We start from the raw sequence: 14,934 nt of genomic DNA, 5'->3' as shown, positions 1-14,934 counted from the left end.
CACGAAACTTTACTGAGCATATATAAATGTATCTGTGATAAATATAGACAGCAATTCAACCTGGAGCCTACCCTAACGCCTGAGCGTTAGGAATACCTTCCACACCCTTCGGTGCGCTCTGCCTTGCTTCAGGCATCAGAGCAGCCGAGAAGCTGAATTGGTGTCGAAATTTCTGACATGTATGTTTGTTTATAATGTGCTTAGTTAAGTTGCTTGGGTAGCGCAGAGGGAATTGCCGAGCTGGGGAGGAGGGGGCGGAGGTAGTTAAGAAGTACACTTTGCTGTTTGATCCAGGCATATCTTAAATTGCCCTCCCACGTGATGACGCCATTGGAGGGCGGAAAACAGAAGTGTTGAAGGGGCAGAAGTACCCTCTACTGCTCCGGATGACGTTGAAATGGTCCCAGCGGAGGTTCGAGTCCTCCCTCGGGCATGGGTGTGTGTTTGTCCTTAGGATAATTTAGGTTAAGTTGTGTGTAAGCTTAGGGACTGATGACCTCAGCAGTTAAGTCCCATAAGATTTCACACACATTTGAACATTTGACGTTGAAATTTCGCCCAATGGTTCTGAACAATCCTTAGTGGTTCAACCCTTTACACAAGAGCAAAAATTCCAATCGCGTCGCACACCCATGTGATGAGATCACGTTCAATGGCGATGCAGCCCCACAGTCTCCCTAGAGAACTCTTGAAATGTCCGAGTGTGTCAGCAGTGTCAAAGGAAGCCGAGAACACTTCCTGTTGATCATCGCACTGCACTTTGTTGTTTTCGACCGCGAAATGTGTGCGAAACAACACCTCAGGGAGAGGAGGGGTGTCATTGATGGCCTTTATGCCACCCCAGAGTTTTTCAAGAAAAAATGAAGCATCGGAATTAAAGTAGTCTGTTGTTTGTTCAAACAAACTTGGATTCATACACATTACTCTGTGAGAAAATGTTACCACAGTCATAGAGCAAGAGGCATGCTGCCGCCAGTCGATGTTTAATTATTGTGCTACATGAAGCATTTGTGTCTATACATGTACCACATAGATGCTCCAGTCTTAGAATACTGTGTGTACGTTGTTACTATCTCCCCTTCCCATTTCTTGCACGTAATCATGTCAGTGCTGCCTCCCTGGTCAGGTCTTCAGTTTGCTTTGCCAGATAATATCTGTGACAGCCAGCCAGTACCTTACAGAGACATTCACCAAAGCAGCTGCTGACTGCACAATTCATAGTGGTTATTACCAGCATTAATTGGCAGTTCTAATAATGGATCAGGTAATAATATCTTCACATAAAGGAAAGAGAGTGGCAATTTCTTGTTTTAAACAACTGTGGAAACAATACCTAAATATCTTTCAAAAAAAGAAATTTCATGCTAACAGCTGACATTTATATAATTACCTGATTACAATACACTGATCTTGTCCGTATCGTTTCATGTGTGTGTAGCTGTTGTCCCCAATCGCAAATATGTGGGGTGGTAGTTCACCAATTTTTCTGTCTTTGTACAATTTTATTTGTTCTGCAGTATAAATTGGCAGAATTTGGTATGGGTTGACAGCAACAAGAATCGACCCAGTGTATGTCTGAAAGAAAAACACATTGTACACTCATTTTATCAAAACTAGAAATTTAATCATTGATAACTTTTATAATATAACTTTTGGTTTTGTTTGTATTTTACTTCATTTTACTCACACAATAGTCTGTAATACCAAGAAAATCATTAACTAAATTATGCAAAATATCAGCTTCATGTCTGAATAAATGGTAACTTGATACTGTGAGAGAGGAGAGCTTCCATTCATCAATATCTAAGACTGAAGCATGTGAGAAATGTTGATACACATACGGAAAGACATCATCACATTATGAGCCTCTGCTAATTTAAAAGCATATTATCATCAGCAAGAAAAGACAGCTAAAAACAAGGAACAGGAAAGCAAAAGATGTAACTGTAATGGAGGAAAAAGAACATTGTACTACACTATGAACTATTACACAGAGTAGCTGCTTACTACAAGAATACAGAAGTAACAGTAGACTAAAACAGTTCCGATTTTATAATCATATTAGGTAACCAACCAGTTCTAGTCAATAAACTTGTAAAGTGATTCACCTGAACTGTTGGGTGCTTTGAAAACCTTTTATTGAAGATAACATTACTTGAAAGTTGAAGCTACATTCTACAATTTTACAAATTATATTGGTATCACAGAATATTATTCCTGCCAATACTGCAGGAAGAGATCTAATTGCTACTCATCACTAACTTACATAGATATGAAATAGTATAGATTGCTGATCAACACACAGAGGAGATGATGAGTCGCAGACAGGCATGTTTGTAAGAAGACTGTTAAAGTGCCTATCTGCTGCTCAAATGCCTTCTTTATGTTGTGAGCAGCAATCTGTCCTGTTTCATATTATTATTACTCCAACCCAGATTTTCCATTCTTTAACTTACATATATAAGATTCTCATTGTAACGAATTAACAGGTTCCTCAATATTCCAGCTTCATGGAGGTCTCCCAGAGATATCATGTCTTCCACCCCTTGCACTGAGGTGGCATGCATCGCCTTGATACGCCTCTCCGGTGTGAGCCACTGCTCCTAAAACAATAAAATTATATTATTGTGTTTTATAAATTAACACTTTTGATAAATGTACACAACTGGAACCAGTTATGTTACCTTTTTAAAAAATTGTCTTGGGTACCACATGCACAACTGAATGAACTAGTTTGTTTGTGTAATTATTTATTAGTATTGCACAAAACTTAAAATCTTTATTTATTCTTTGTTTCATGTTTACATCCAAAGTGGGAATATTTGCGCTTTATCCTTGTTTTTGATTTGCAGGGATCAAAGCAGAGTTCAATACAAAACTGAGAAAAAGGAATGACATTTCAAAGTTTTCATTCACTTTAAACCTAGATTACATAAGATTGAGCATTAGTTCTCTTTAAGATCATACTGTTATTTGGAGTGTTAGGTGAGACAATCCTATTGTTCATCTGAAGTGAATGTGCAAAAATACAGAAAATCTCAATTAGGATTGTCCAAATTTTATTTGAATCCAGCCTCTCCTGTCTACTTTCCCACCTTTTTATGGTCACAACTGAGTGGAACATGTCCCATTTTGATTTGATTTATTCAGCAAACATGAAATGATAATTTTTTTGCATTTTTATATCGATGTACTTTACCTAACATGTCATTGTCGCAATGGGCAAAATTGTCAAGTCTTATGGGTTATTGGAACATTAGTTCACTACTGATACACTGTTGCTGATCTAAAAACTGAGTTGACGGGTGTGTAAATTCAGGCTGAACAGTTCAACAGAGATCTGGCATATTACTATATATATATATATATATATATATATATATATATATATATATATATATATATATATATATATATATATATATATATATATCGAACGTGTATCATCAAATGTAAACAAGTTACATAAACGAAACTCCCTGGCAGATTAAAACTGTATGCTGGATCCAGATTCGAACTCGGGGCCTCCGCCTTTCGCGGGCAAGTGTTCTATCGACAGCTATCCAAGTACTACTCACCACTGGTCGTCATAGCTGTACTTAGGTCAGTATCTCATCCCTTACCACCCAAACTTAACGGAAGTTCTCCCGCTAAATTTGCGGTATTAGCACTACTGGAAGAAAGGATATTGCGGAGACAGCAAAGCCGCAGCCTGGAGATGTTTCCAGAATGAATTTTCCACTCTGCAGCGGAGTGTGCGAACGCTGCACACCGTTTTAATCTGCCAGGAAGATTCACATCTGCGCACACTTCGCTGCAGAGCGAAAAATTCTTTCAGGCTATATACACGAGTACAGAAAATGATCGACAGTAGTTATATTTCTCAAGTTGTGGCAGTGTCTTGGGACAAGCGATTCCTATAATTTACAATAAATTTTTTCACCATCTAGATCACAATTAATAAAAAGAACCTTTGTAAGCGCTCGTAAAGAACAGAACCTTTGTGATTGGGACAGTGGAAAACCTGTTATAAATTAGAAATATCGAACATCTCAAGACACGGCAGGAACTTAAAAACATATTAAATTTATCTTTCTGTGCGATGATTATTGCTAAGCACTGTAGTTCATTCCAAGTCGTCAGCATATCGTTCTAACTCCTCCGCCTTCAGCTTACATCTTCAGTGGGCATTTTACTTTCTGCTCCAGTTTAAGGTTTCAATTGATGCTGTAAGCTAATCTTGCCGATACACAAAACAGTGAAGAAATACTTGGAAGAAACTTGACGACAACAGAGTTGCTGCTTTCCGTCCACTAACAATGCTTACGGCACTAGTTACAGCTGACACTCATTATTCGTATTCAATACAGTGCAACGCTAAAACATCCCCTGTCCGTTTCATATATGCAGTAGAGCCTTACCACCAGAATTGGCACAATTTGTGGCAAATTTGCAATCTCTAACAATATATGGTAATCCATACTTTGAAAGTTAATAATAATTTTTTATATTTCTCTTTTGGAGCACATTAACTGCCGAATGTAGGAAACAGACATCTATCGCTATTATCACAACCTTTTACTTTACTATTAGTGTTAATTTATAGACATATAAAAACAGGAAAAAGAAAAAGACAAAAATGAAAGAAAATTGAAGTTTTTGGAGTAGAAAGTTGAGAATACTTTTTACTACTGATTATTATCGCCCTGTTAAGAAGCATGTTTCGTCAGTTGAAACAGGTATTTTTTAATGTTTTTAGATGTTAAATGAAGCTCTTACATTCTGCACCACTGCTTAAGTCTAGTATTTACCAGATGGTATGATTAGAATATGTAGCTTGAAGTCCAGCCATTGTTTAATAAAGGCTACATAAATGATTACCGCAATAACAACAAAAATGAAATCATATCTACCATTAATTTTGCATATATATTTAAAAGAATATATGCTTTCAACACGAATTTGATAATACTGCAGAGATATATTATCTTTCTTAACGTTGCTGCAATAGTCATGAAGAAGTTGATGAACTGAGTACTGGTACAAAACAGTGACACATAGCACAACAATGCCTGCCATTAACTTCCAGGTCTGAGTGATAATAAAGGCAATGGCATTCGGAGTGGGCAGAAGATTCTCAACAATTCGTTTCGCACAACTAAACTACCAAATTGTCGAATTTTTGCCGCGCGGGATTAACAGAGGGGTGTTAGGCGCTGCAGTCATGGACTGTGCGGCTGATCCCGGCGGAGGTTCGAGTCCTCCCTCGGGCATGGATGTGTGTGTCCTTAGGATAATTTAGGTTAAGTAGTGTGTAAGCTTACGGACTGATGACCTTAGCAGTTAAGTCCCATAAGATTTCACACACATTTGAACATTTTTTGTCGAATTTTTGTTGATCGCTATTAGAAGGAAATGTGGGGAGTGTAGTACACTGACTTTACTCCGACATTGGATATAATGCAGCGAAAATTACTTATAACTGAAGCATGGGATACTACCCGTCTGCTTTTAGGCATGACGTCATCAACTTCATCATAGTTGCAGGACCGTAGAGACATCTATCGGTAGCTCGGCGTTTGAGCGTACGCATATCCGTTTAGCACTACCATCGCCCAATACTAGCTGGCGAGGGCACTAAACATGCCTGTCGAATTGGCTGCCAGGGATTCAGTTGTCGAGAACTGTTGCCGCAGCTTCGAAATGATTGAAACAGTCAATGACTTCGCTTTTCCCACCAAAAACTGGACTGGTATCGCTCGTATTGCAATTACCAACACGAAAAAATGAAATAAAAATTTACGCCCGTGAAATAAATCTTAGGCACTCTTCCAAGTTCTCAACATCGTAAAAAAATTACTTTGTCGACGAAAAAGTTTAGGGTTACGCATCCCCCAGCGTTCCCCCAGAAAAACAGCACTGCGTGTATGATATCAAGCGAAATTTGTGACTGGACTGATGATGTATTGATAGGGAGTACGCAGCAATTTATCTTGGGTCGAGTGTAGTACACAGATGTAGAAGCACTCGTAATTTCAAACGTGTCACAGGGTAATGTATTCGGACCGTTACTGTTAATCTTGCATATTAATGACCTCGCACAAATATTGAGACAGATCTTCATATGGTTTGAAATTGGTGCAAAGGTTGGTGACTTGCTTTGAATGTAAAACTGTACACTTCACAAAAAAGAAACATGGTATCGTATGACTGCATCACTATGTCTTAACTTGAAGACTGCTAATATGTCCCGCATTCCGGTAATTTTCACATTCCACCAAAAAATATTAATTTCATTTGTCACAGGAAATATCAGTCAATTTAATCCATACAAATACCTGGCCGTAACAGTGAGGATATGAAATGGAACCATCACACAGGCTCAGTTGTAGATGAAGCAGGTGGTCATTCGTAGGATGCTAGAAAAATGCTATTTGTCTACAAAGGAGCCTGCCTACAAGCCCATGCTAGAATATTGCTTATGTATGTGGGATGATGCAGCCGACTGTCCCAGATTCTGCGCAACAGTACCGCAGCGGTACTTGTAATACAGCATTGGAAGAATTAACAAACAAAAAAAAGTCCCGCAAAACTGCTAATATGTCCCGCATTCCGGTAATTTTCACATTCCACCAAAAAATCTTAATTTCATTTGTCACAGGAAATATCAGTCAATTTATCAACACACAATCTCTGTGTGACAATGTGCAATAGCATTCGTTGCCAAGTGAAGGTGAAAGAGAAAGAAATGTAGCACAAGAATATTTTAGACAAAGTGAAAAAGCGCCAGTACAACTCAGCCTAAAAGTTGGCCGAATAGTCTGTTACGATTGGGATGTGGAGGGGAAATTCTCTCGTTTTGCTGTGAGAGGGAAACGCTGACACTGGCGCTATGGTTGCGCGTGCCTCGTGCGAGTATCGAATAAATTTCACGCAGGTGAAACACGCATTCTTGAAAGCGATCTAACGGTGTTGTAACACAACGCAGTTAGCATAGGAAAAATAGCGAACACTGTTAGATCACTGAGGTTGGGAGCGACATGAAAAACAAGACCTTCGAGGCAAAGCGATTGTCCGCGGTTTAAATGAGTCCGCGCTGTGACACGACATTGTTAACTTGTGTGTCAGTCTCGCCCAGTTTCGTGAAGTAGTCTGCTCGTTTTACTTAGCAGTGCCGCCAACTGCGAAAAAGTGAAGTTGTAAATTCAAGCTAGAGTCGCAAAAAGAGTTCTCTTTTATACAAAAGTGTTCAACACCTTCTGAAGTACGTTGCTCACTGCGGCAAACACGATACACAACACCATTTAACATCTGACAAGCATAAGAAAGCGCTGGCCGCTGCAAGTACATCGTCATCACTGGGAACTTACTTCCGTCAGGAAAAATACGGCGATCAAGAGTTTGCAAGAGGTGCAGGCTTGTGGACCTTCCACACGGTAAGTCAAAATCAGAGCTTTAGATCGATGGACTGCACTTCTAAATTAATTTAAAAAGTATTTGAAAAGAAGTTTCGCTGCGGGAAAACCGAATGTGAGGCAACTGTAAAAAGCGTGATTGCGCCGTATTCTTAATAAGTCTGAAGGCAGCACTTAATGATACCTCATTTATCTGAGTATGTTCACATGTTTCGAACGATAAGGACGTCAAAATATTTCCAATGCTAGTGCGGTACTTTCATCCTACAACTGGAATTAACGTCAAAATATTGGATATCCTGAATGTACCTAGCGAAACTGTAGGCATTATATATGATTCTTTAACGGACATTCTTGAAAGGCACGACCGGGAAGAGACAGTGAGTGGAATTTATGCTGATAATAGCAACATAAATTTTGGTGGAGTTCAACATTAAGGACAGTGTAACGTTTTCCTAAAACTCCAAGAGGGCTTAAGAAGAAAATATTTGGTGTGTGGTGCGCAGCACAAATCGCACAAAGCGCAACACGAACACCCGCCGATTTGTTGCCAGTGGACGTCGAATATATTGTTACGAAGATATATTCGTACTTTTATGCATGCACAATGCGCGTAGAGGCTTTCAAAGATTTTTGCAAAGAGACAAAGATGCCGTACAAAAGAATTTTGGGATATATGTAGTAAAACAAGATGGCTTGCACTCTTGCCTGCAGTTGAAAAAATCTTGGAAGCTTTCTTTTTATCGACAGAAAAATGTCCAGCTGTACTACACGCATTCTCCTCTAAAGAATGCTCGCAGCTGTGGCTAAAATTCGTACATGTTCAAGCTGCATTACTTAACGATTTTGTAAAAATGATGGAAGGAGATAAAATTAGCTTGATGAAAGTTTCTCACTTGTTTGTGGATCTGAAAAACAAGTACACCAACGCTTAGAAAACGATTACATTCCTCTGAATATAGGAAATGACTAAAAAGCTTTTGGAGAGCGGGCAGATCGACAGAAATTATTTTATTGGGCATGTACGTAATTTCAATCACAGCTGCATCCAGTACCTACAGAAATGTATTCATCAGTACAGTAAATTCGAAACATATGATTGGATTGAGCTAAACCAGTGCCTGAAATGGACTGAAGTAGAGCAGATTACCAACAGTTAATGGTGTAGATGCCAACGACGGTACCAGAGGGTAACTTACTTACCGAAGTAAACTACGTCTCAAATTACTGTATGTGAACCACGAAGAGATGAAGAGCAGTACAGAACAGGTGTTCTGAAAATTTAATGGACGGCACATACCACATAAATACTGTGTGACCAGGCTCCAGTACCGCCTCTGTTTACCAGGGACGGACACACTCACGGAACGATTATTTCGTTGGTGGACGCCATTTGGACATCGGAAAAATCTTAACTTGACGTTGAAACACTAAGTGCAATAAAATTTAATATGGGATCTTGTGAAAATTTTAATGAAATTCTAAATCATAACCTACAATTAATCGCAAAATGTCAGTCATGTTATAAATACGAATTTAAAAATAAGTGAACATGTTAGTAGCTTACGTTTCATTTATAATTTCAGCGCAACCGAGACCTTCAGTCCCCAACACCCACAAAATGTCTCGCATTGAGTTTTTATAGCATTGCCGCTTTAGCGTGGTATAAGGTGTCGGGCAAATCCAACACCTTCCATGAAAACCCTGACATGATAAGCAAATCCAGTGGTATGTCATATAGCTCCGAATAAATCGTGACGTTAAATTAACCAAAGTAATACGAGTAACGAGTGAGCAAATGGAATACCACAGACTAACACAAGAATGCCTAAATGCATGTCATACCTTCCCACCGTGAGACAGACGCAGTTCCGAGGGGAGAAACGAGAACAGAAGCCGAGTGCAGAACTGTGTTAAGCTGGAAGGCCCTACGATAAGGGACGGATGGACCCCCACGTCGCCAGCTAACCGCTAGGACCACACCACCCGCAAGTTTTAGTGTGAGACTTTTTCGCTTCTCTGTTACGTCAAGACCACCCCCCCCCCCCCCCCCCCCCCCCCCCAGCGAATGTTAAAAGCTAGAGCCCTTCAGAAGAACAGTATAGATCTTACGATAACACAAAAAGGGCTACACCACCCGCAAGTTTTAGCGTGAGACTTTTTCGCGTCTCTGTTACGTTAGGACCACACCCAGCCCATGTTAAAAGATAGAGCCCTCCAAAAGAACAGTATAGATCTTACGATAACGCTAAAAGGACCACACCAGCTGCAAGTTTTAGCGTGAGACTTTTCGCGTCTCTGTTACATTGCAAACTTTAAAAACATTGCCTCACCACGAAAAGTATAACGTTTCTCATTGGATAGACAGAATTTTTGTAGGCGGAGCTTAAGGTTAACATTGAGACCCTGATTGGTCAGATGAAAACATAGCCAGATAGTTTTTTTTAAACCAACTTCGGTAAATTTTAGTAAGGAGAAGTTAGAAGGGAAGTTGCTTCGGAGACGGCGAGGTGAGCGCAGCTGTGCTGTCCGCCGCCCCCTGACGAACACTGACAACGTAATGAACGCACGCGATGCCGCATTTTTGAGCGCATAAGGCTTCACTCAGAACCGCAGAAGTCTCATCTGTTACATCCCCTTTTTGCGTAATACTAGTGTCGATCATCAATTAAAGTTCATGGCGTTCACATTTGCCACTTGAAGTAAAAATCTGAAGCGCGATGATTTTTCTGTTATATAGTTATTGAGAAGCCACATCAGCCACTGTAATTTACCACAAGTAATTAAAAAGATAATTGAGGGTCACTGTAGACCATTTTGATAGTTTTCTCTTTTGTGAAACTTAATTTAAACCTAGATTATAGATGTGATATGGCATAGGTCATCCTTCGATCCATTGCAGAACTTGGAAACCCATTCAGGGAATATTCGTTCACATTTTTTTTGAACGCAGTTGGTTTTTACCATCCTGTATTAAAACATTTCCTTTTATCAATAGTGCAATTCATAAACGATGTTTTGTGAGAAGAATAAAATTTCCAATGGTAAACTTAACTGCTTTTTCGATGTTATTTTACCAGCTAACTAAAAATAGGAAAGCCTTGAACCCCTTCCACTAAATTTAGTTAGTATTAAGATTCTTTTACAGGGAGTGCAGTGGAGCTGACGCTGAAATCATTAAGTATTTGGCTATATCATCGCTAGTCTCACTGAACTCTTCTGAATTCTACATGTCATGTGTAGTCTGGCGTCTCCTTACCAGCAACAGGTCCCAGGTTCAAACTAGTCAATTCCCTAAAAAAACACGCTCAGAGCGTCGTTGCGCGAAAGTGGTAGGGAGACACGATGTAGAACAAACAGGCACCACGCAGAATGTTAGAGTGGGACCCGTACCAAGGAGGACTAACACGGGATATTGAACGCATACAAAGAAAGGCAGCACGAAAGCTCACAGGTTTGTTTGCCCACAAGAAGAGCGCCACGGAGGTGGTGGAAAAAATGAACTGGCAGAAATTTGAACACCGAAGTCAATTATTCTCCGAAAGCCTAGTCACAAAAACCCCCTACCTAGCTCTCCCGTTGGGATCACCAAGACAAGATTGGCTAGTTACAGCGCGCACAGTAGCATTTAAGCGACCTTTATTCACGCGTTCCACACGTGAATGGGACGGGAAGCAGCCCAATAACTGGTGCAGTGGTAAGTACCCTCCCCCACTATTTTCAGAGCACGGACATAGACGTGCAAACTTTTGCTAATACCGGACTAGAGAGCCTATAATCTACACTGATCGCCATAAAAAGTGTTACACCCAGTCGGACAAGTAGGATTGCAATCATTGTTGGCAGGCAGGCAGGTAGAAGGTACCATGCACACGAAATGATTACACTTTCAACTTTGAAGGACCAACATGTACTGCGTTACATCGTCGCGAAACGTATGTGTTAGTATGACGTGCCCGCATGGTCGTGAATAGAAGCGTTCAGAGGTCGCGGCATGGGAGTTGAGTAAGTCTCGGACGTACAGTCTGTTAACCCTACGATGCCCAAGCTTTTTGTTCTAACTTGGATGCCTAAGGGGGGGGGGGGGGGGGGGGTTCGGCGAGCCCACAGGTATTAAATAAGTTTACTGACGAAAATTACAAGTTTCAAAATGGTTTATGTATTTTAACTAAGGCATCGGTTTATAAATGTTGTTAATTGTTATAAGTATTGTATTGAGTGAATAAAAAATTGACATATTACAATACAAAATACAGATGTGTTCATATGCAATAGACTTCTCTGAGTCCTCAACTTCAAGGCAAGAGACACACTTCACAATTTTTTTCTGAATGTGTGTTACACACATGTTTATGACACTGTCCACAATACTGTTTTGGTTTACTTAGATTGTTGTAGTTCTGCTTCTTTGTTTTAGCTGCTCTTACACAAATATGGCACCGACATTTCCCTGCAGGAGGCTGACGTGCTTCTGTTGTCACTTCTTTGATTTTCTTTTGTAGAATAGTCTCCATTGATTGAACAATTTGGTTAGATAACCCTCTTGCGTTGGTACTTCTTTCTTCTACCTGCAATTTCACTAGTTCCATCCCAGCTTGCAGAAGATAGCGTTTCCGTTTGTTGTGTGTCTTTTCATTCCATCTTGGATGTTGCTGGATGAATATGGTGGTTGCATTGATAGCACAAATGTCGATGAGAGAGTAAAATACAGATAGAGGCCATCTCTTTGTTCCCCTCTTGCAGGTGTACATACGCGCTATTTGATCAATGGTATAAATTCCACATTTAGTGGAATTATAATATGCATTTATCTCGGTTTTATTCTTCTCTCCTCCGACAGTGACTTTATCTTGGTGCATTGTAAGTTTTTACTTGGTTTCGTTTTTGCTGTGTAGGACACCAAAGTTACTGGAGCCCTTCATGTTGGGAACTGCACTAACTCATTGCAAGTTTACAAGATAAAGAACAGCTGACTGACATAAACAATCACTTCCTCTGAAAGTAAACCGATTGTTGTGAATATCAAGAATATCAATCAACAAGAAACTAACTTGCATTATTGTAGAGATGAGAAATACGAAATCCTACTAAGGGAAATTTTCTATAGCATAGAAGTCTAAGAAGGGGGGGGGGGCTATGTTGGACCCATAATAAATTCAAAGCAGGAATTTTCTATAAAATATATTGACACTAACATTTCATAAAATAGCCAACAAACAATAACTCAAAGGGAATATGTAGTATGAAAGTTACTTGGGCAAAAGCAGGGGACATAAAAAAAATGTGGGTTCAACGAACCCCCCCCCCCCTCCCCTTAGGCGTCCTAAGGTTCAGTAACATCGTGGTCGAGTTAATCAGTAAAAAAATGTATTTGACAACAAACCAAAACCTATACATACATCATCTATGAACAAAAGGAAAATAAATAATACGTCCAATCACATGGAGCGCCGATAACTGCTTGGCATCTCCGGGGCATCCTTGCAACCAAGTTTTCCGCGTATCAAAATGAAGATCTGGAGTCTGCATTCCTCAACAGACATTCCCACATCTCACTCCTCATTGAACGTGTTCACGCCGCCATCAAGACGAAGAGTGGACATGAGGGTTTGAAAATACACACTCAAAATCTGGTACTGGAAAGACTGAAAACGATAGAATTCTAGACAACAAACTTTCGTGAATGAATACAACATTTAATCAGGTGTAACATCAGATGACAGTAAGAAAACTGTCCGATCATTCCAAAAATTTCTTTCTATGTCCATCTACCTTTCTTAGTCCATTACTCTTGATTGTAATCATATATTAGCTAGTATCCCTGCCCTCCCCCCTACTCCCCCCCCCCCCCCCCCCGCTCTCTCAACCATCATTAACTGTAGCGCCTACCGCACAACTAAATTGTAGGTTGCAAAAGAATTATCTTGAGCACTTATTTCTTGAAATGATGAAAGATATTTAGTTCATGTGGGTATTTTATAAAGCGTTTGCTTGTGTGTGTGTGTGTGTGTTTGTGTGTGTGTGTGTGTGTGTGTAAGCGCATATGCCTGTCTATTGTTGATCATATGCCTGTCTATTGTTGATGAAGGCATTAACGGCCAAGCCGGCCGTGGTGGCCATGCGGTTCTAGGCACTTCAGTCCGGAACCGCGCGACTGCTACGGTCGTAGGTTCGAATCCTGCCTCGGGCATGGATGTGTGTGGTGTCCTTAGGTTAGTTAGGTTTTAGTAGTTCTAAGTTCAAGGGGACTGATGACCTCAGATGTTAAGTCCCATAGTGCTCAGAGCCATTTGAACCATTAACGGCTAAAAGCTATAACTGTGAAAGTCTTGTTGTGCCTATCTGTGACTTAGCATCTCTTTTCATAATATTGTTACACTCCATCCTGGATTTTTCATAAATTGTTAAACAATAGACATTACAACACCCAATACAAAGAACAATTCTTCCATCTACTATGAAAAGAAACATAGAAACAGGTATACTTGGAATTAACAACTGAAAAGTCATTCATTGTTTTCTCAGTTATATTCGTGTTTCTCTAAGAAACTGACAAAAATTAAACTATCAAAAGGAGGCAACAAACAGTGGATAACCTAGGGCATAAAAGACAAAACCAAAACAGCGAAACACCTAAATGTTTGATTTCATTGTGAAAGCATTTTTAAAGCTAAATCTTTGAAAATTGGTGCCTGGCTTCACTGTTAGAGATATAAAAATATGTGTTGCACCGTTTCTGGAAATTCAATCCCTAAGGGGAGGAATAGCATCAGACTGATTCACTGACTCATCATCGCCCAGCCCAAATCGCTAAGGATAGAAACTTGAAGTTTAGAGAGGGTGTGGATCTTATACGAGGGGGTCAAAAAGTTTGTAGCTTAACAAATAAAGAATGATAGAAATTTCATAATACCAACTTGTTTTTCAGTGGAACAACCGTGTACACTTATACACTTGTGGGCACACTCTGATAACTTCTGCAAACTACTCAAATAAAAGGTCTTCAATTTCGATTCCAACCAAGCTTTCACAGGATCAATCATTGCATTGTTATTATCAAATCGTCATCCTTTGAGATCTTTTCTTAGATTTGAGGAAAGAAAAAAGTCTGATGGAACCAAATCTGGTAGAAGAGGTAACAAACAATTCGAACCCGCAGTCACGCAGTTTCCAATGTTGCGAGGGCTTTGTGCTCCAGTGCGTTGCCCTGATGCAAAAGAAGTCCGCGTGCCTATTTTCCACGCCTTCTTTTCTTTATTCTTCTCTCACACGGTGCAGGAGAGTGCAGTAGTATGATGCATTGATAGTTATGCCCTTTTGTAAGTAATCCACCATAATTACCCCTTCTGCATCCCATCACCATACCGGCTGATTTTTGCACTCGGAATTTTTTTTGGGGTAAGGAGAGACGGATGTTTCCATTGTTGTGACTGTTGTTTTGTCTCAGGATGAAAATGGTGAACCCACATTTCATCCATTGTCACATACCTTGCAAGAAAGCTGTCTTTATCCGTTTCAA

General features: G+C 39.9%; 1 protein-coding gene across 1 annotated transcript in view; it reads right to left on the bottom strand.

Moving 5' to 3' along the window:
* The window catches only part of LOC124776283 (myosin-VIIa), a 476,348-nt gene that overhangs the window by 91,263 nt on the left and 370,151 nt on the right, over positions 1-14,934 (bottom strand). Inside the window, exons 5-6 of the mRNA XM_047251187.1 lie at positions 2,457-2,603; positions 1,391-1,575 (exon numbers count right to left, since the gene is read on the bottom strand). Of these exons, the coding sequence (XP_047107143.1) occupies positions 1,391-1,575; positions 2,457-2,603 (332 nt within the window). The remainder of the gene's footprint in view (positions 1-1,390; positions 1,576-2,456; positions 2,604-14,934) is intronic.

Source organism: Schistocerca piceifrons, chromosome 2 (genome assembly GCF_021461385.2).
Source record: "Schistocerca piceifrons isolate TAMUIC-IGC-003096 chromosome 2, iqSchPice1.1, whole genome shotgun sequence".
Taxonomy (NCBI): Eukaryota; Metazoa; Arthropoda; class Insecta; order Orthoptera; family Acrididae; genus Schistocerca; species Schistocerca piceifrons.
The sequence above is the reverse complement of the archived record's forward strand: the minus strand, read 5'-3'. Positions and strand labels throughout refer to the sequence as shown.